At 52.0% G+C, this 23,207-nt stretch overlaps 2 protein-coding genes across 2 annotated transcripts in view; one reads left to right on the top strand and one right to left on the bottom strand.

Annotated features, from left to right (window-relative positions):
- Positions 1 to 23,207, bottom strand: part of LOC141192283 (gastrula zinc finger protein XlCGF66.1-like) — a 364,897-nt gene that overhangs the window by 108,390 nt on the left and 233,300 nt on the right. The window lies entirely within an intron of this gene.
- LOC141192279 (zinc finger protein 404-like) lies at positions 18,478 to 18,919 on the top strand. Its single transcript, XM_073661773.1, has 2 exons — positions 18,478 to 18,715; positions 18,798 to 18,919. Exons 1-2 carry the CDS (start codon positions 18,583 to 18,585, stop codon positions 18,917 to 18,919), a joined length of 255 nt encoding a protein of 84 aa, XP_073517874.1. The 5' UTR covers positions 18,478 to 18,582.

Below are 23,207 nucleotides of genomic sequence, written 5' to 3'. Positions count from 1 at the left end.
CGCGGCTCCGCTCCGTGCGCCTCGTAGACGCGCGGCTGCGCTCCGTGCGCCTCGTAGACGCGCGGCTCCGCTAAGTGCGCCTCGTACAAGCGCGGCTCCGCTCCATACGCCTCGTACACGCGCGGCTCCGCTCCATACGCCTCGTACACGCGTGGCTCTGCTCCGTACGCCTCGTACACGCGCTGCTCTGCTCCGTACGCCTCGTACACGCGCGGCTCCGCTCCGTACGCCTCGTACACGCGCTGCTCCGCTCCGTACACCTCGTACACGCGCGGCTCCGTTCCGTACACCTCGTACACATAAGGCTCAGCTCCGTACGCCTCGTACACGCTCGGCTCCGCTCCGTACGCCTCGTACACGCGCGGCCCCGCTCCGTACGCCTCGTACACGCGCGGCTCCGCTCCGTACGCCTCGTACACGCGCGGCTCCGCTCCGTACGCCTCGTACACGCGCGGCTCCGCTCCGTACGCCTCGTACACGCGCGGCTCCGCTCCGTACGCCTCGTACACGCGCGGCTCCGCTCCGTACGCCTCGTACAAGCGCGGCTCCGCTCCGTACGCTTCGTACACGCGCGGCTGCGTTCCGTACACCTCGTACACGCGCAGCTCCGCTCCGTACACCTCGTACACGCGCGGCTCCGCTCCGTACGCCTCGTACACGCGCGGCTCCGCTCGGTACGCCTCGTACAAGCTCGGCCCCGCTCCGTGCGCCTCGTACACGCGCGGCTCCGCTCCGTGCGCCTCGTACAAGCGCGGTTCCGCACGCCTCGTACACGCGCGGCTCCGCTCCGTACGCCTCGCACAAGCGCGGCTCCGCTCCGTGCGCCTCGTACACGCGCGGCTCCGCTCCGTGCGCCTCGTACAAGCGCGGCTCCGCTCCGCACGCCTCGTACACGCGCGGCTCCGCTCCGTACGCCTCGTACACGCGCGGCTCCGCTCCGTGCGCCTCGTACACGCGCGGCTCCGCTCCGTGCGCCTCGTACAAGCGCGGCTCCGCTCCGTGCGCCTCGTACAAGCGCGGCTCCGCACGCCTCGTACACGCGCGGCTCCGCTCCGTACGCCTCGTACACGCGCGGCTCCGCTCCGTGCGCCTCGTACACGCGCGGCTCCGCTCCATACGCCTCGTACACGCGCGGCTCCGCTCCGTACGCCTCGTACACGCGCGGCTCCGCTCCGTACGCCTCGTACAAGCCCGGCTCCGCTCCGTGCGCCTCGTACACGCGCGGCTCCGCTCCGTGCGCCTCGTACAAGCGCGGCTCCGCTCCGTGCGCCTTGTACAAGCGCGGCTCCGCACGCCTCGTACACGCGCGGCTCGCTCCGTACGCCTCGTACACGCGAGGCTCCGCTCCGTACGCCTCGTACACGCGCGGCTCCGCTCCGTACGCCTCGTACACGCGTGGCTCCGCTCCGTACGCCTCGTACACGCGCGGCTCCGCTCCGTACGCCTCGTACACGCGCGGCTCAGCTCCGTACGCCTCGTATACGCGCGGCTCCGCTCCATACGCCTCGTACACGCGCTGCTCCGCTCCGTACGCCTCGTACACGCGCTGCTCCGCTCCGTACACCTCGTACACGCGCGGCTCCGTTCCGTACACCTCGTACACATAAGGCTCAGCTCCGTACGCCTCGTACACGCGCGGCTCCGCTCCCTACGCCTCGTACACGCGCGGCTCCGCTCCGTACGCCTCGTAGACGCGCGGCTCCGCTCCGTGCGCCTCGTAGACGCGCGGCTCCGCTAAGTGCGCCTCGTACAAGCGCGGCTCCGCTCCGTACGCCTCGTACACGCGCGGCTCCGCTCCGTACGCCTCGTACACGCGCGGCTCCGTTCCGTACGCCTCGTACACACAAGGCTCCGCTCCGTACACCTCGTACACGCGCGGCTCCGCTCCGTACGCCTCGTACACGCGCGGCTCCGCTCCGTACGCCTCGTACACGCGCGGTTCCGCTCCGTACGCCTCGTACACGCGCGGCTCCGCTCCGTACGCCTCGTACACGCGCGGCTCCGCTCCGTACGCCTCGTACACGCGCGGCTCCGCTCCCTACGCCTCGTACACGCGCGGCTCCGCTCCGTGCGCCTCGTACACGTGCGGCTCCGCTCCGTGCGCCTCGTACAAGCGCGGCTCCGCTCCGTGCGCCTCGTACAAGCGCGGCTCCGCTCCGTGCGCCTCGTACACGCGCGGCTCCGCTCCGTACCCTTCGTACACACAAGGCTACGCTCCGTACACCTCGTACACGCGCGGCTCCGCTCCGTACGCCTCGTACACGCGCGGCTCCGCTCCGTACGCCTCGTACACGCGCGGCTCCGCTCCCTACGCCTCGTACACGCGCGGCTCCGCTCCGTACGTCTCGTACACGCGCGGCTCCGCTCCGTACGGCTCGTACACGCGCGGCTCCGCTCCGTACGCCTCGTACACGCGCGGCTCCGCTCCGTACGCCTCGTACACGCGCGGCTCCGCTCCGTACGCCTCGTACAAGCGCGGCTCCGCTCCGTGCGCCTCGTACACGCGCGGCTGCGCTCCGTGCGCCTCGTACAAGCGCGGCTCCGCTCCGTGCGCCTCGTACAAGCGCGGCTCCGCTCCGTGCGCCTCGTACAAGCGCGGCTCCGCACGCCTCGTACACGCGCGGCTCCGCTCCGTACACCTCGTACACATGCGGCTCCGCTCCGTACACCTCGTACACACAAGGCTCCGTTCCGTACACCTCGTACACACAAGGCTCCGCTCCGTACACCTCGTACACACAAGGCTCCGCTCCGTACGCCTCGTACAAGCGCGGATCCGCTCCGTACGCCTCGTAGACGCGCGGCTCCGCTCCGTGCGCCTCGTAGACGCGCGGCTCCGCTCCGTACGCCTCGTACACGCGCGGCTCCACTCCGTACGCCTCGTACAAGCGCGGCTCCGCTCCGTACGCCTCGTACACGCGCGGCTCCGCTCCGTACGCCTCGTACACGCGCGGCTCCGCTCCGTACGCCTCGTACACGCGCGGCTCCGCTCCGTACGCCTCGTACACGCGCGGCTCCGCTCCGTACGCCTCGTACACGCGCGGCTCCGCTCCGTACGCCTCGTACACGCGCGGCTCCGCTCCGTACGCCTCGTACACGCTCGGCTCCGCTCCGTGCGCCTCGTACAAGCGCTGCTCCGCTCCGTACGCCTCGTACACGCGCGACTCCGCTCCGTACGCCTCGTACACGCGCGGCTCCGCTCCGTACACCTCGTACACGCGCGGCTCCGCTCCGTACACCTCGTACACACAAGGCTCCGCTCTGTACACCTCGTACACGTGCGGCTCCGCTCCGTACACCTCGTACACACAAGGCTCCGTTCCGTACACCTCGTACACACAAGGCTCCGTTCCGTACACCTCGTACACAAAAGGCTCCGCTCCGTACACCTCGTACACACAAGGCTCCGCTCCGTACGCCTCGTACAAGCGCGGCTCCGCTCCGTGCGCCTCGTAGACGCGCGGCTCCGCTCCGTGCGCCTCGTACAAGCGCGGCTCCGCTCCGTGCGCCTCGTACAAGCGCGGCTCTGCTCCGTGCGCCTCGTACACACGCGGCTCCGCTCCGTACACCTCATACACACGCGGCTCCGCTCCATACGCCTCGTACACACGCGGCTCCGCTCCGTACGCCTCGTACACGCGCGGCTCCGCACGCCTCGTACACGGGCGGCTCCGCTCCGTACGCCTCGTACACGCGCGGCTCCGCTCCGTACGTCTCGTACACGCGCGGCTCCGCTCCGTACGCGTCGTACACGCGCGACTCGGCTCCGCACGCCTCGTACACGCGCGGCTCTGCACGCCTCGTACACGCGCGGCTCCGCTCCGTACGCCTCGTACACGCTCGGCTCCGCTCCTTACACCTCGTACACACAAGGCTCCGCTCCGTACACCTCGTACATTCTCGGCTCCGCTCCTTACACCTCGTACACACAAGGCTCCATTCCTTACACCTCGTACACACAAGGCTCCGCTCCTTACACCTCGTACACACAAGGCTCCGCTCCGTACGCCTCGTAGACGCGCGGCTCCGCTCCGTGCGCCTCGTAGATGCGCGGTTCCGCTCCGTGCGCCTCGTAGACGCGCGGCTCCGCTACGTGCGCCTCGTACAAGCGCGGCTCCGTTCCGTGCGCCTCGTACAAGCGCGGCTCCGCACGCCTCGTACACGCACGGCTCCGCTCCGTACGCCTCGTACACGCGCGGCTCCGCTCCGTACGCCTCGTACACACAAGGCTCCGTTCCGTACACCTCGTACACACAAGGCTCCGCTCCGTACACCTCGTACACACAAGGCTCCGCTCCGTACGCCTCGTAGACGCGCGGCTCCTCTCGCCTCGTAGACACGCGGCTCCGCTCCGTGCGCCTCGTAGATGCGCGGCTCCGCTCCGTGCGCCTCGTACACGCGCTGCTCCGCTCCGTACGCCTCGTACACGCGCGGCTCCGCTCCGTACACCTCGTACACGCGCGGCTCCGCTCCGTACACCTCGTACACGCGCGGCTCCGCTCCGTACCCCTCGTACACGCGCGGCTCCGCTCCGTACCCCTCGTACACGTGCGGCTCCGCTCCTTGCGCCTCGTACAAGCGCGGCTCCACTCCTTGCGCCTCGTACAAGCGCGGCTCCGCTCCGTGCGCCTCGTACACGCGCGGCTCCGCTCCGTGCGCCTCGTACAAGCGCGGCTCCACTCCGTGCGCCTCGTACAAGCGCGGCTCCGTACGCCTCGTACACGCGCGGCTCCGCTCCGTACGCCTCGTACACGCGCGGCTCCGCTCCGTACGCCTCGCACAAGTGCGGCTCCGCTCCGTGCGCCTCGTACACGCGCGGCTCCGCTCCGTACGCCTCGTACACGCCCGGCTCCGCTCCGTACGCCTCGTACACGCGCGGCTCCGCTCCGTACGCCTCGTACACGCGCGGCTCCGCTGCGTACGCCTCATACAAGCGCGGCTCCGCTCCGTGCGCCTCGTACAAGCTCGGCTCCGCTCCGTGCGCCTCGTACAAGCGCGGCTCCGCTCCGTGCGCCTCGTACAAGCCCGGCTCCGCACGCCTCGTACACGCGCGGGTCCGCTCCGTACACCTCGTACACGCGCGGCTCCGCTCCGTACACCTCGTACACGCGCGGCTCCATTCCGTACACCTCGTACACACAAGGCTCCGCTCCGTACACCTCGTACACGCGCTGCTCCGCTCCGTACGCCTCGTACACGCGCGGCTCCGCTCCGTACACCTCGTACACGCGCGGCTCCGCTCCGTACCCCTCGTACACGTGCGGCTCCGCTCCTTGCGCCTCGTACAAGCGCGGCTCCGCTCCTTGCGCCTCGTACAAGCGCGGCTCCGCTCCGTGCGCCTCGTACACGCGCGGCTCCACTCCGTGCGCCTCGTACAAGCGCGGCTCCGCTCCGTGCGCCTCGTACAAGCGCGGCTCCGTACGCCTCGTACACGCGCGGCTCCGCTCCGTACGCCTCGTACACGCGCGGCTCCGCTCCGTACGCCTCACACAAGTGCGGCTCCGCTCCGTGCGCCTCGTACACGCGCGGCTCCGCTCCGTACGCCTCGTACACGCCCGGCTCCGCTCCGTACGCCTCGTGCACGCGCGGCTCCGCTCCGTACGCCTCGTACACGCGCGGCTCCGCTGCGTACGCCTCATACAAGCGCGGCTCCGCTCCGTGCGCCTCGTACAAGCTCGGCTCCGCGCGCCTCGTACAAGCGCGGCTCCGCTCCGTGCGCCTCGTACAAGCCCGGCTCCGCACGCCTCGTACACGCGCGGCTCCGCACGCCTCGTACACGCGCGGGTCCGCTCCGTACACCTCGTACACGCGCGGCTCCGCTCCGTACACCTCGTACACGCGCGGCTCCGCTCCGTACACCTCGTACACGAGCGGCTGCGCTCCGTACACCTCGTACACGCGCAGCTCCGCTCCGTACGCCTCGTACACGCGCGGCTCCGCTCCGTACGCCTCGTACAAGCTCGGCTCCGCTCCGTGCGCCTCGTACACGCGCGGCTCCGCTCCGTGCGCCTCGTACAAGCGCGGTTCCGCACGCCTCGTACACGCGCGGCTCCGCTCCGTACGCCTCGCACAAGCGCGGCTCCGCTCCGTGCGCCTCGTACACGCGCGGCTCCGCTCCGTGCGCCTCGTACAAGCGCGGCTCCGCTCCGTGCGCCTCGTAGAAGCGCGGCTCCGTACGCCTCGTACACGCGCGGCTCCGCTCCGTACGCCTCGTACACGCGCGGCTCCGCTCCGTACGCCTCGTACACGCGCGGCTCCGCTCCGTACGCCTCGTACACGCGCGGCTCCGCTCCGTACGCCTCGTACACGCGCGGCTCCGCTCCGTACGCCTCGTACACGCGCGGCTCCGCTCCGTACGCCTCGTACACGCGCGGCTCCGCTCCGTACGCCTCGTACACGCGCGGCTCCGCTCCGTGCGCCTCGTACACGCGCGGCTCCGCTCCGTGCGCCTCGTACACGCGCGGCTCCGCTCCGTGCGCCTCGTACAAGCGCGGCTCCGCACGCCTCGTACACGCTCGGCTCCGCTCCGTACACCTCGTACACACACGGCTCCGCTCCGTACGCCTCGTACACACGCGGCTCCGCTCCGTACGCCTCGTACACGCGCGGCTCCGCTCCGTACGCCTCGTAAACGCACGGCTCCGCTCCGTACGCCTCGTACACGCTCGGCTCCGCTACATCCACACTGTAAACCCCTCAGGGGCGGACACAGACTGTAGTGGGCCCCTGTGCAAGAAATTTTTGGGGGCCCCCCCCTGCTCTTCATAAGGCAACAAAGTTATGTAAACATAACCCCCCCATGTGCAGCTCACCCCACCGTGCATCTCACCCCACCGTGCATCTCTCACCCCCCCCCGTGCATCTCTCACCCCCCCGTGCATCTTTCATCCCCCCATGTGCATCTCTCATCCCCCCATGTGCATCTCTCATCCCCCCCATGTGCATCTCTCATCCCCCCCATGTGCATCTCTCATCCCCCCCATGTGCATCTCTCACCCCCCCCATGTGCATCTCTCATCCCCCCATGTGCATCTCTCATCCCCCCATGTGCATCTCTCACCCCCCCCATAGTGCATCTCTCATCCCCCCCCATAGTGCATCTCTCATCCCCCCCACCATAGTGCATCTCTCATCCCCCCCACCATAGTGCATCTCTCATCCCCCCCACCATAGTGCATCTCTCATCCCCCCCATAGTGCATCTCTCACCCCCCCCACCATAGTGCATCTCTCATCCCCCCCCACCATAGTGCATCTCTCACCCCCCCACCATAGTGCATCCCTCATCTCCCCCCCCACATGTGCATCTCTCATCTCCCCCCATAGTGCATCTCTCATCCCCCCACCATAGTGCATCTCTCATCCCCCCACCGTAGTCCATCTCTCACCCCCCCCATAGTGCATCTCTCATCCCCCCCCCACCATAGTGCATCTCTCATCCCCTCCCACCATAGTGCATCTCTCATCCCCTCCCACCATAGTGCATCTCTCATCCCCCCCACCATAATGCATCTCTCATCCCCCCCACCATAGTGCATCTCTCATCCCCCCCACCATAGTGCATCTCTCACCCCCCCCACCATAGTGCATCTCTCATCCCCCCCCATAGTGCATCTCTCATCTCCCCCCATAGTGCATCTCTCATCTCCCCCCATAGTGCATCTCTCATCCCCCCCCCATAGTGCATCTCTCACCCCCCCCACCATAGTGCATCTCTCACCCCCCCACCATAGTGCATCTCTCATCTCCCCCCATAGTGCATCTCTCATCCCCCCCCATAGTGCATCTCTCACCCCCCCCACCATAGTGCATCTCTCATCTCCCCCCATAGTGCATCTCTCATCTCCCCCCATAGTGCATCTCTCATCTCCCCCCATAGTGCATCTCTCATCTCCCCCCATAGTGCATCTCTCATCTCCCCCCATAGTGCATCTCTCATCCCCCCCCCATAGTGCATCTCTCATCCCCCCCCATAGTGCATCTCTCATCCCCCCCCCATAGTGCATCTCTCATCCCCCCCACTCCTAGTTAATTGTATTTAAAAAAAATAAAACTTGTTATACTTACCCCCATGCGATCCCTGCAGAATCCTGGCGCTTGTCCAAATCGCTGACACCAGGTTCTCCTGACTTCCGGCCATGTGACGGCGCCGTCACATGACCGGAAGTCAGGGGAATCATGAAGGCGCTGCCGCAGCATCGCAGCGCAGCGCTGAGACGTCCCGGACCCGGCGCTTAGCATGGGGCCGGGGGCCCCATGAGGAGAGAGACGCACAAGAGGGGGGGCCCCAACGGGGCTCCGAGGGGGCCCCTACCGGCCGGGCCCCATACTGGAGTCAGGACAGTCATGCCCTGATGGCGGCCCTGCTGGAGGGGCCCCCTCTCCCTCGGGGCCCCCGTTCAATGAACCGGCTGCACAGGCGGTAGTTCCGCCCCTGAAACCCCTCCTGACCCCACACATAAACTTCAGCTCATCCAGTACCATGACAACCAGCACAGCAGAGTCCTGCATCCACTGAGGCCCCTGATCATGTGACCCCTGACTCCTCCCCTCCTGTGACCTCATCACAGCTCCTGTGCGCACAGAGCAGCCATATATGTGGTGGCGGCTCTGCAGGTGGAGGTATGTGGAGGCCCCATTACTGGGCGCAGGGGGCATTAACCCCTTCAGCACGGAGACTCTTTTGGGGTCTTGTGTTGCCCCTTTATAAGAATCATAAGGTTTTTGTTGTTTCCTGTAATAGATACATACGACGCAACTATGGAGACAGGAAGGGAGGAAACGTATTGTTCTCATAGTACAGGACCCCTTTACTGGCCCCACAGTGTAATGCCCCATTATGCCCCTTATACAGGATGTATGATGCCCCCCACATAGTGTAATGCCCCCATTATGCCCCTTATGCAGGATGTATGATGCCCCCACACAGTGTAATGCCCCCATTATGCCCCTTATGCAGGATGTATGATGCCCCCACACAGTGTAATGCCCCCATTATGCCCCTTATGCAGGATGTATGGTTCCCCCACACAGTGTAATGACCCCATTATGCCCCTTATGCATTATGTATGATGCCCCCATTATGCCCCTTATGCAGGATGTATGATGCCCCCCACAGTGTAATGCCCCCATTATGCCCCTTATGCAGGATGTATGATGCCTCCACACAGTGTAATGCCCCCATTATGCCCCTTATGCAGGATGTATGATGCCCCCACACAGTGTAATGCCCCCATTATGCCCCTTATGCAGGATGTATGATGCTCCCACACAGTGTAATGCCCCCATTCTGCCCCTTATGCTGGATGTATGATGCCCCCACAGTGTAAAAATTCCGCAGCATAAACGCTTGAAAAACGCATCATGGGCACGGACCCTTAGGCTTAGTGCCCACGATGCGGAAATGAAGCAGAAATTTTCCTGAGCATTTCTGCATCTCCTTGGCAGAAAAACGCATGCTGTTTTTACATGCGTTTTTGACGCGTTTTTGCCATGCTTTTTTCCAATGCATTGTATAGGCAAATCTGCATGCAGAAACGCACAAGAATTGGTCATGTCAGGAATTTTTCTGCGAGTAAAATCCGCGCAGAAAAAATCCTGACCATGTGCACAGAACTTGCAGAATGTCATAGGAAGTCATGGGATAAGGTATGCAATGCGTTTCTGGAGCGTTTCTGCGCTGCAAATCCGCACCAAAAAACGCACCAAAAACGTGTCGTGGGCACGCAGCCCTAGGCTGCGTGCCCACTATGCATTTTTCAAGCGTTTTTGCCGCGGAATTTCCGCAGCGAAAACGCTTAAAAAACGCTTGGTAATACGTGCCCATGGTCCCCAATGATAATCTGCATGTGCTGTGCACATGCTGCGGATTATCATTGCGGAAAAATACGCAGCATGTCCATTAATTTTGTGAACACGCAGCGTAATCGCCGCCATTGATTTGCATTGGACTGCTTGATATCCGCATCACTGCATCTACTTGCGGATATCACATGGTTCAATCTGCGGATGGTACCCAGGTCTGGAGGAGAGGAGACTCTCCTCCAGAACCAGGTGCCATAGAACCCAATAAAAAAAGAATTTAAAATAAAAATAAAGATTATACTTACCTTCCAATGTCCTCCCGGTGTTTTCTCCCCTCCGTCTGGTCTGCTGTATGGGTCGCGTTGTTGTGAAGGACCTGCCATGACGTTATTGAGTCATGTGACCTGTCACATGACTCAATGATGTCATCACAGGTCCTTCACACCACCGCGAGCCACCCAAGACACCGGACGCAGCAGAGAAAACACCGGGAGTACATCGGAAGGAAAGTATAATCTTTTTTTTATTTTTTACCATTCTTATTCTTTTTTTTTTAACTAACTTGGTCACACTACTATTAATCCATGTCGGTTGCATGGATTTATGTTGTGTGAACAAGTTGTCAAGCACTTTTCCAAGTTATGCTAAAATCGCTTGGAAAAGCACTCGATAACCCGCATGCAGAAATGCATTCAAAAACATTTGACAAACGCTTCTACCTGGCAGGAAAAACGCATGTAAAAACCGCATGTGTTTTTCCTGCCAGGGAGAAGCGGAAAAAATATGCAGCATTTCTGCATCGTGGGCACATAGCCTTATACTTACCAGATGCGAACTTAGAAGTCATGGGACCCCATAGCAGAAGTACAATGCACTCCCCATGGTCCTCCATACAGTATAATGCACTCCCCATGGTCCTCCATACAGTATAATGCACTCCCCATGGTCCTCCATACAGTATAATGCACTCCCCATGGTCCTCCATATAGTATAATGCACAGCCCATAGTCATACATGTAATGTAATGCACACAGGAGCCTATACTCATAATTGTAGAATAATGCACGGCCCACAGTCGCGCGTGTAGGGTGGTGCATGGCCCACAGTTTTTTTAAAAAAAACAACACGTTATACTCACCTTCACTCTGTCGCGCTGCATATTTTTCTGGAGCTGGTTGCTGGCTTCAGCGTGCAAGCGACGGGAGCGCATGATGTCACTTCCATGCGCCTATAGTCACGTGTACGCTGACTTCATCTGATGGCCTCTGGTCGGCAGCGTGTATTGTGGCACACGGACAAGATGGGAGTGAGGTAGTAGGGGTCAATGAGGATCTAGGAGGGGCTGGGATATGCAAGGATAGTAGGGAGCTGAGTAGATGTAATAAATGTGCTAATAATAATAAATGTCTGCTGGCAAATGCAAGAAGTCTCGCAAACAAAATGAACGAACTGGAGACTCTTATATCGGTCACAAAATACGATGTGCTGGGTATTACGGAAACCTAGCTGGATGAAAGCCATGACTGTGTGACAAACACACTGTGTTCCAAATTATTATGCAAATAATATTTTCTCAGATTTTCCCAAATTACCTATATGAATTGCAGTCATTGTAATTTTCCAGTCAAATAACTATTAGAGTACAATTGAAAGGTTTTTGTACAAACTGTCTATGATAACAGTATATTTAAAAAAAAAAAAACTCAAACTGCACTCAAAATGCATGTTCCAAATTATTATGCACAGCAGAGTTTTCAACCTTTTCATTTTAATAAAGAGCAAAAAAATGGTAATTTTTGAAATTATAAGCATTAGCAGGTTATTACAAACTGAAATCAAACAGTTTTCACCTCAAAACTTTATTCTAGGTGATGTTACATTTGCACATAGGACCCCTTGTCCGAAAGGAGCTTCTGAACTCTCTCGTCCATTGAATTTGTCAGGTTTTGGATGGTTTCTGCTACAATTGTTTTGCATGAGGACAAAATACCCTCCAGAGCTGTTGCTTAGATGTGAACTGCCTCCCGCCATCATAGACACTCCTTTTGATGATGTTCCTGAGGTTCTCAATGGGGTAGAGGTCAGGGGAGCATGGGGGCCACACCATAAGTTTGTCCCCTTTTATGCCCACTCCATCGATCTGGACCATCGAACTGTTTTGTTCACCGATGAGTGCCGTGCAACGCTCGATGGTCCAGATGGATGGAGTGCAGGATGGCTGGTTGATGGACACCCCATGCAAACACGGCTACGGCGCCAACAAAGAGGAGGTGGAGTAATGTTTTGGGCTGGAATCATGGGGAAAGAGATTGTCGGTCCCTTTAGGATCCCTGAAGGGGTAAAGATGAACTCCATAATGTATGTTGAGTTTCTCAAACAGCACTTCCTGCCATGGTTCAAGAAGAAGAACCGTGCATTCCGCAGCAAGATCATTTTCATGCATGATAATGCACCATCTCATGCTGCACATAACACATCTGCATCTCTGGCTGCTATGGCCATAAAAGGGGACAAACTTATGGTGTGGCCCCCATGCTCCACTGACCTTAACCCCATTGAGAACCTCTGGAGCATCATCAAAAGGAGTGTCTATGATGGCGGGAAGCAGTTCACATCTAAGCAACAGCTCTGGGAGGGTATTCTGTCCTCATGCAAAACAATTGTAGCAGAAACCATCCAAAACCTGACAAATTCAATGGACGAGAGAGTTCAGAAGCTCCTTTCCAACAAGGGGTCCTATGTGCAAATGTGACATCACCTAGAATAAAGTTTTGAGGTGAAAACTGTTTGATTTCAGTTTGTAATAACCTGCTAATGCTTATAATTGCAAAAATGACCATTTTTTTTGTTCTTTATTAAAATGAAAAGGTTGAAAACTCTGCTGTGCATAATAATTTGGAACATGCATTTTGAGTGCAGTTTGAGTTTTTTATTTTTATAAAAATATACTGTTATCATAGGCAGTTTGTACAAAAACCTTTAAATTGTGCTCTAATAGTTATTTGACTGGAAAATTACAATGACTGCACTTCATATAGGTAATTTGGGAAAATCTGAAAAAATATTATTTGCATAGTAATTTGGAACACAGTGTAGAGGGATGTACTACATTTTGGGATATAGTCAGCAGTGGGGTGCCGCAGGGATCTGTACTAGGACCGATTCTTTTTAACCTCTTTATTAATGACCTTGGGGATGGGATTGAGAGTAAAGTGTCAGTTTTTGCTGACGACATCAAACTATGCAGAATATTAAAATCTGATCTTGACATTATGATATTGCAGAATGATCTGGATAAGATGACTGAATGGGTTAACACTTGGCGGATGAGGTTTAATGTAGAGTAATGCAACTAGGTCGGAGTAATCCTATTGCTGCATATACATTATATGGAAGTATACTTGGGACTACAGAACAGGAAAAGGACTTGGGTATTCTGTAATTAAGCTGAGCAGCAGTACTTAATGTCAAGCAGCAGCCGCAAAAGCAAGCAAGATTTTAGGATGTATAAAAAGATAAGGAAGGTTGAACTGGATGCACCTACTGTAGGTCTTTATTCAACCTACATTACTATGTTGGTATGAATGTGTGTCCGAGGACACACATCTAGCTGAAACAGGGGCTAGCATTGGCTAGGCCGGGTCGTAGCGGTGACCGCGGTCATTAAGCCTCTAGATAAAATACTCCCACAGTACCTACAGCATATACAGTTACAGAAAATAAAAGGGATTAACAAGAGAACTTACTACACCGATCGCAGAGACGATTCAGTTTAGCTGAAGGAGAGCACTTCAAATGGCCGTTTCGTGAACGGGGGTTCCTGCATACATGATGTGTATCTCTCATACATGGGCCAGGATGTGGGCTTGTCTCAGCACTTCATGATTTTATGGAATCCCCAACTTATGTGATAACGCCTCTCTGGATGATCGCAGAAGTTGTAGATTGGCACCATATTTTCCATCAGGATTTTATTTTTACTTAGAGACCAAAAATGGCATAGCCGTTGTCAGTCATGTGGCCACTGTGCATTTATGGCTCATTGGCAGAGGGGCTACAGTTATGAGAAAATATGTATCCTTTTCTCTGGCTAGCCCATGTGCTGGAAATGTATTTCTCATTAATATTGGATTTATGTATATTCCAATATTCTATATTTTCATTCGGAGACATCCTGACTGCTGAAGCTGTGCTGATGAAAGGAATGTGTATGCTGGGTGACCATGGCTATTTCTAAAGAGTGTGAGATATCCCTTTTATCCTTGATAGACCTTGTCCTGTCTGAACAGATAGGTTAATCTGCACTCTTTGTCTATGCACAATACACATCCTCATAGTCTTTTCCCTATAAGAAGCTCTTGCATGTTAATTAAGCTGATTCACTGTTCGGCCACATTCAATTTCTTACTGGTATTAGTTTCTTGTCTAAGTATTGGAGACTGTCAGCTGTTTGTCTTACTGGAAAATCTTGTGAGGTGTTTACTTTAATCCTCTTACTTCACAAGGGACGGCCTGCATGTTGATTAGGCTGGTTCACTTCACACTATAGGTAACACTGTTCAACAAAGTTTTTGTTTCCGGCATGAAATTGGGTGAATATTATCGGAATTGTCATGCTGAGAAATAACTTCAGAATTGCTCTATCACGTAAGATTTCTGAGAAAAATGCAATTATGTATGCATTGAATACTGTCAAATTCGTAGTGGCATGTGATATTCCGAATGCAAAAGTCAGCAACAGCGATCAAGTTGAAAAATGTTTTGCCATTGATTTTCTTTATAATCACTGTCCGATGATTCACATGCAAGATTCCAACAATAGTCACCCAGCATCGAGGGACTCCACCTCCCCTGGTACCGTTTCTCCATCTGGGAAATGTCTTGATGAAACTTTTCACCATGTTCATCACTTACAGCGCCTAGGTTTGTTGGGAAAAAGTCAATGTGTGAATGAAGGAAATGTATTTTAAGTGATATGTTGCATTTCATTGACTTGTAAGCCTGAAGAAAACTTTCAAGCTGTTCAGCATAGTTTGGCAAGTTGAAAACGACATTCTTGAAGGCCGACCATGCTACATGTTCTGCACCATGCAGAAGACCATCAAAGAAAGGCTGCATGCCCACTATGCGTTTTTCAAGCAGACCCATAGTACCTGTGAAAAAAAGAATTTAAAATAAAAATAAAGATTATACTTGCCTTCCGGTGGCCCCCGGTCTCCTCAGCGATGCGTACGGTGTGTTGGGCGGCTCATGGAAGGTCCTTTTAGACCATTGCGAGCTGCCCAACACACCGGTCGCATCGCTGAGGATACCGGGGGCCATCGGAAGGTAAGTATAATTTTTATTTTTTACCATTCTTATTCTTTTTTTTTTTTTTTAACTATTACTTGGTCACACTATATAAATCCATGCCGGTTGCATGGATTTATATAGTGTGATCAAGTTGTCAAGCACTTTTCCAAGTGATGCTAAAATCGCTTGGAAAAGTGCTTGATAACCCGCATGCAGAAATGCATGCAAAAACGCTTAACAAACGCTTCTATCTGGCAGGAAAAACGCATGTAAAATCCGCATGCTTTTTTCCTGCCAGGGAGATGTGGAAAAAATATGCAGCATTTCTGCATCGTGGGCACTTAGCCTTACTATCATTTACTAGCTCTCGGATTTGTGGGCCAATGAAAACACCCTCTTTTATCTTGGCATCACTGATGCATGGAAACTTCTGTCGCAAGTAAGCAAAGACTTCAGTTTGCTTGTTCATTGCTTTGACAAAGTTCTTCATTAATCCCAGTTTGATGTGCAAAGGTGGAAAGAATATCATCTTTTCATTTACCAATGGTTCGTGTTTAACATTCTTCTGCCCTGGAATAAATTTATTGCGTAGTGGCCAGTCCTTCCTGATATAATGAGAGTCTCCTGCGCGACTGTCCCATTCCCAAAGGAAACAACAGTACTTAGTGTATCCCATCTGTAAACCTAATAAAATTGCAACTACCTTGAGATCACCACATATATTCCATTTGTACCTTGAGTATTGAATGTGCATCTGCATATTCTCATAGGTCTCCTTCATACTGATCGACATGTCCGATAGGTATCGAAGAGTAGACATTGCCATTGTGTAGCAAGACAGCCTTCAAACTTAAGGCCAATGAATCAATGAACAGTCGCCATTCCCTTGGGTCATGGTCAACTCCAAGGACAGAAAACAATCCAGTAATATCACTGCAAAAAGTGAGACAGTCAGGTTGACTGAAATATTTGGTTAAATCTTCATGATGACTGCAAAATACTGAAATTTCTGTACCTGGCTGCAACAGATGCCACCCTTGCCACCTTGATCCAAGTAGTTCTGCCTGACTCTTTGATAAATCCAAATCTCTGACCAGATCGTTGAGTCTTGCTTGAGATATTAAACGTGGAGCAGTTGATATTGATGGTTCGAAATCTGAATCAGCAGCAGGTTCCATCTCTAATGAATCAACCATCATTTCATCGCCCTCGTCTATTCTCCACACCGGCGGTGGTTTTGGAACTGGCAGACTTTCATCGTGCGCCACTGGTCAAATTGCAGAAGCAAGGTTGGGATATTCAATAGACCTCCTGTTCTTAGAAGGAAAAACCGGATACATTCATCGTGCAGAAGTAACAATCGGTTATATGGTCCTTCTGCTCCCTCCCGATCATTGGAATGACAAACGGCATCTATGGTCGCACACCCTTCAGCCAAGACCTCAAACTCGTAGCGCAAGATGAGCAGCATATATGAGTAGCCCTTGCTCTGTCTTGGTCACCAATTTAGCATCCAAAATATAACTCCTATGCCTTCTTAACAACTGCAGTTATACTCCTTTTCTGGGCTTTAAGGGTATAATCTCCACATATATAACAAAAGAGCTCATTACTATTGCGACATTGACGCGATATTCTACAACTCATTACTTATTAAACAGTTTTGCTCCTTTATGAAATTTTCTCAAAACAGAAGAAACTCATGAAGATTACAGCGTCGTTACTGCTGTTATTATATAATGCTACTTGGAAATAGACCAAAGTCTGACAGTTGTGTCTGGACGTGCCTGAGAGTGCACAACTAATGCAATGCATGATTGGACAGGACTTAGTGCTGTATATTATAATAAAGAGAGTCCATATTATGAATTCCATTGGTTATTTCTACAAAAAATACACTTCTGAAATAAAAAGTTTAATATAAGTGCCAATTTATTATGCACTACGTACTGTCCTAATCATAATCGTAAAATTAAAAGATCTCGGGAATGGTACATGCTACAGAAATTCTGATTTACATTTCTGAAATCAGCGCCTCAAAATACATAGACAACATATTTTAAAACAGGAAACAGAAAAAAAGTTACAATTTGTTGACCAGTGTAATTTGTACAATCTTCCACCTAAGAGTGTCAGCTCAGATTGCAGATGACAGAGGGAAGGAGGGAGGCGATTAACTTCAGAGATTTTTAATATTTTCTATGACCTATCCAGAAAAAAAAACCACCGTACATGGAGACATTAGCATTAAACCACTCCTGTGTTGGTGTTCTTACAAGCAAACTTTTATACATGAGATCTAATTTGATAAAAAGATTACAGCCGGGGAAAGATGGGAAACTTTCATATAGATGACTAGTGGTGATGTAGTCAGTGAAGGACTCTGGCCAAATATGTTTCTGGAGTTATAGTAGAAGATGTCGTCCTCATCATGAAGTAGTTATTTCTCATGTCACGTGTAATGAATATCTCCTGTAGTATTGCTAATGCCTATTCCAGTGTCAGTAAATGAGACGATAATTAGCGTTATGGAAGATAAGTCTATGAGAAACTTATTCAGCTGCAGACTCCAAGGAAGAAACTGCTTGTTGTCTGTGGCCTAAAATATATAGGTTTCATTAGTACATGACAGGGTAAAAAGCAGAATGTTGTAAACTAATAAGAATACCATTGCTGCTTGGGTCCCCCACCAGTCTCTGTATTTCCTGCGTACTTGTGATTACAGCTACCGCTAATCAGTTGGCTAAGCAGTGGTCAACTTAGCCAGTGATTGGGAGCATGGAGGAGATGTCTTTTTCTGCAATTCAACTTATGTTCAAATCCATACAAGACTAGAGAATACAACATCTACACCTTCTATCTCCTGATATATTTCCCCTTATTGTGTCCAGTAATTGTATTATTACACGGAATTCTTTATGATGTTCCATCGTCTCATTGTCTTCCTATTTAGGTCACTACAATATCAGATCCTATCAGTGGACATCTTCTATATTGACAGAATTTTTGTGAATCACCCATCAAGGATGGATATGGACAGAGACAAGATGGCGGAGAGGATATTACACCTCACCCTAGAGATCCTCTTCCGGCTTACTGGAGAGGTGAGAGATTCTGATGACTTCACATTACATCATTCTTATCTATGGGAATCACAGATGGACAGAACTGGAGAGGTGAGGACTCTGGAAATGTCTGGAGTGAGATTTATTAATGTGTCTCTCCATAACCAAGATTACACAGTAGTGAAGAAGACCTCTAGTGAGCGCTGTCAGGACCCTGTGTCTGAGGGATGGGGAAGACCCCTGAGCCCAATCACGAGGCCTCCATCTCACCCCCTGATACATGAGGACATCAATGACCAGAAGATCCTAGAATTCACCTACAAGATGATTGAGCTGCTGACTGGAGAGGTGACACTGCTGGGAATGCTGGGACATTATACAGTAACGCTATGGAGGGATCGGGGGGATGACGGTATCATTGTATGTGTCAGGTTCCTATAAGGTGTCAGGATGTCGCTGTCTATTTCTCCATGGAGGAGTGGGAGTATTTAGAAGGACACAAAGATCTGTACAAGGGCGTCATGATGGAGGTTCCCCAGCCCCTCACATCACCAGGTAATAGACAGGACTAAATACACACGGCCTATATTATCTGTATGTAAAGAATGAATTCAGTCCCTGTATGTGTTTCCTCCAGATCTATCCAGTAAGAGGACAACACCAGAGAGATGTCCCCGTCCTCTTCTTCCACAGGACTGTAAACAAGAAGATCCCAATGTTCCTCAGGATCATCAGGTAGATGGAGAGAAGGTGTCATGAGATCTCCCCTATGATGTGTAGACGACTGTGAAGGTCTTGTGTTCAGTCTTGTTTTATCCACCAGTATTATATGTTTTATATTTGTGTAATGAGAACGGTGGAGATGGCAGGATTAGAGCTGATCATAGATGTGACTTCTCCATCTGTTTGTGACTTTTACAATATTTGTTTCAGGGTGAAGATCTGACCCATATTAATACTACAGAGACATATGTGAGGGGTGATGAGCGGTGTAAAGAGGAGATTCCTACATATGACTACCCAGGTGAGTAGTAGCCACTAAATGCTGAGAAGTCATAGATTCTTCTCTGTCACCAGCTATGGCTGCTTTATCAGTGGTGTAGTCCGGCCATATCACAATCGTGTGATCGCCATTTTGCCACTAGAGTATAACATTCGCCTCCATATGAAAAATGTTCTAATTACTTGGGGAAATTGTGAAAGCTCTTTTCTATGGAACTTACAATCTGAAAGATCCACCTACCCCCTGGAATTAGAAGATGCTGACCGTTACCTGCCCAGGTGACAGCGTACGTAGAATATGCTGACAAGTTAGAAAATCACTTGAAGAAAAATATTATGATGGGCCGTAAGAGAAAGCGGAGGGTAATGATGCTGTTGGCTTCCTAGATCCCTGATATCTTATTGGATGAATCTACCTTTTCTTCCTTCTGTGCTGCTGAATGTGCTCATATGGTCCCTACAAGACCAGGTCCAGTCTTTCTGGCCAAACTTCACTTTTATGATCGACAGCATTAAATGTGCAGTGTGAATTTCTGTACAATAACTACAGAGTTTCCCTTTATCCTGACTTTACACTTTATTTTAAAACCAACTAACTTCAAACAGGATTGTGATAAACTATACAGAAAACATTACACCTGTGCCATGATATATCTCTAAGCTGTGCGTGGCTGATGGCTGTAATATACATTTATTCACACCTGCAGGAGATGTGTTGGCTCCAGCCCTGGTTTCATGGATTCACTCCATGTCATAAATTCCATTATGTTTTCGATCCTAAGGAATTCAGATTACTGCACAATCTCTCCTGAAATGGGGGCACTAATACTTTCTCTACTCTTCTGGTCAGGACTCATAGTAGCTCCAATGGTCCACCATAAATGAGTCCAACTCCGGTTTAGTGTTGGAGTTCTCCCCTTATACATACGTTGTTGTTGGGGATGTAACATAGATTAAAAAAAAATATTTTTTTTCACAGGTTCCTTCGCACTCCGCAGACAGTTTTCTGTTCCTAATCAGGCCCCATTTTTCAAATCTGACGTGTGTCACTTTATGTGGTGATAACTTTGGAATTCTTCACAAAGGATAATAGGAAACAAATGGACCTTACTAATTATTTTCCAGCTTATTTATTTATTTTACTCGCTTATATACCGTCATTAATTCCACAGCGCTTTACAGACCTTATCGGCACTGTTCTCATTGGGGCTGACAATCTAAATTCCCTATCAGGATGTCTTTGGAGTGTGGGAGGAAACCGGACAACCTGGAGGAAACCCACGCAAACACAGGGAGAACATACAAACTCCTTTGTTGTCATTGGTGGGATTTGAACCCTGGACCCCAGCGCTGCAAGGCTGCAATTCTATAGTCAAAGTATTGTCTGATCTCATCAGACAGTACTCACAAAGGTGAACACCACCAAATTACAAGTAAACAATTAGGAAAGGGAAAAGGTTGTGAGTAAAAGTGAAATTCTTTACTAAATAATAATATTAAAACCTAGTAAATCATACATCCCATTAGGAATGTATAATGGATCATGATTATATAAATGGAGTCATGATCCACTAAATTACTGATAGAGTCAGATGGTGAATCAAATTATTAATAAAATGTCCAGTGTCCCTTATAATTAATGGCTGGGTTTATGCTTACAAAATGAATGCCATAGATTATATCAAGGGTGTGCTGAATTATGATAGTATCCTCAGCCAGGAGAGATTTTATTAAATAAAGGCTCAATTTGCCAGTGTGAATTCAATAGTAAAAAATTCTCCTAGCCCGTTGGATACACTCCCCATATTATAAAGTGACTTCAAAAGTGTGGCCGGTCTGATAGATATAAGTGTAATGAGCCCTTGTACAGAGGTTATCAGGGCACACTATTGCCCTGTCACACAATCTGTGTAATGGATCCTTAATAATTCCACTCGCAGCTCCAGTCGTGCTGTCGGCAGTGAAATAACTCCGGCAATATAACAGACTTAGCCAGCTTAAGAGCACAAGCGGCTCAGCTATGCCACTGACAGTCTCTCTCACGCTGTCTGCACAAGAATTGATGGTCAGCAGGAGAAGCAAGCGATCCAACTAAGTCACGATCTCCTGGTTGTGCAGGAGATCCAACACGCTTTCTGCCGATTTAGATATCAGATGCGGCTAGCATATGCCACTATCGGCCTCTCCCACGCTGTCAACACGTGTGTGGGTATGATCAGCGTGAGAGACAATTTCAACTATGTCAACAGTCTGTCAGATCTAACAGAGCTGACAGCTAAAACGGGGTAAATCTGGTTTTATGCAGCACTCTATAGTGCGGTCAAATATGGCATAATACTGTCTGATGAAACTATCAGGAGTCATCCCTGACGCGCGTTTCGCCGGGGATTCCGGATTTTTCTAAGGCTGCAATGCTAACCACAGAGCCACCGTGCTGCCCATGGTGGCTCTTGATCGCACAATACCCTATATACGGTTGTACACTACTGTCTGAGCACATGGCAGGTTAAGAAGGAAAGGAGCGACATTTAGCTATTTGAAAGCAGATTTTGCTGGAATAGTTTGCAGACACAATGTATTGGGGCACTGTTCATGGTCACCTGGCAGCGCAAAAGATGGCCACCACGAACAGGTTTGGCGCTATCTCCTCTGTTTTATAGAGCCCAGGGATTGGTTGGCTCAACATTCTTTAACCCCTCTACATGGATCTGGAGTTACACAGAGACCCCCAGGCTTGGGCCACGGTGTTACCTGCTGTTCTGTGGAGTGAGATGGGAAGAAGAATAGGCAGGTAACCGGGTCAGAACCAGGAGAGCAGAGAAAATACAAAATCACACAAGAGTAGTCAGTAAACGGACCGGGGTCACAACAGGAAACAAATACACAAGCCGGGAGCTGAGCACAGAGGACTGAACCAGAGGAGAACAAGGCTGTATCTAGCAGCTTCCGGCAATATCCTTCCAGCTTTAGTAGGGTGCGGTGCTTTCCAGTTGGCTGAAGCAGAGAGCAGATTACTCCAGCTGGACAGCACACACACCTATACTGCCAGACTGGAGGGTACTACAGGTCCAAGCAACCCTAATCTTAGTGGCTGGACAGAGCCTGCGCCGCCCAGAGCTTCTGGTTCTGACGTCTCCTCCATCACCAGCGCCGTCTGCAGAATGAATATCTGTAGGTAGTGATTCACCACACCATCCTTTTGGTATGCTAACAGTTTATTTCACATATGGTGATTCAGACATAAGCGCTGACCTAAAAAGGTGCAGGGATATGCGACACATATCAATTTTAACGTTTCGACCCTGTCAGTCTTATTCGTAATGTCGCTGTGAAAAAAGAGAAACAATACATAAATGTGAAGACACATATACATATTTACATGTATACAGAAATTATATACATGAGCCTTTCATATGCTCATCATGAATGTACTTGTAATTGTGCGACAATCTTCAGCGGCTTCTAGGACATCCGTCCTGCAGGTAAGTATTGCTGATATTCTGGCCACATGGTAAGTCATTGGTAAAAAGATGGGACAATGGAAGCAAAAAGATTAATGATTAAGTGGAGGAGCAAAGGAGCCGGAGGAGGGCCAAGGAGAAGAATGATAGAGCTTAGGTGGTAAAGAAGTTGGGTATCAGGGCAGAGACATAAGGAAAATGGGTCACCAAATAGATGCATATAAAGTTATGTTAGGTATGGGGTAGAGACATATGAGGAATATAGGTCCCCACTCAGATAAGTAATAAAGCTTAATAAGTAACAGGGCAGAGACATATAGGGAGTACAGGTCCCCAAACAGATCAGTATAGAGGCATGTGGCCAGGTGGCTTGCCTGACGGCTCAAAATGTGCTGGGTGGGTACCTTTAATGGAGCTGTGAATAGGCGCTCCCGCACCTTCATCTTGTGCATCTGTCTCTTGTTGCGGTTGGAGGGTTTATGTATGTTTCCGTGATTACCGCCAGACCGTAAGTGCGTGCGCTCAAACTCTCTCCCCCCCCCCTCCCTGGAAGTTGCGTCACAGGCAGGTGATGTGGCAGGGAG

Source organism: Phyllobates terribilis, unplaced genomic scaffold (genome assembly GCF_046119375.1).
Source record: "Phyllobates terribilis strain yellow unplaced genomic scaffold, ASM4611937v1 Scaffold_56__1_contigs__length_8794411, whole genome shotgun sequence".
Classification (NCBI taxonomy): Eukaryota; Metazoa; Chordata; class Amphibia; order Anura; family Dendrobatidae; genus Phyllobates; species Phyllobates terribilis.
Note: the sequence above shows the minus strand (reverse complement) of the source record. Positions and strands in the feature narration are given on the sequence as shown.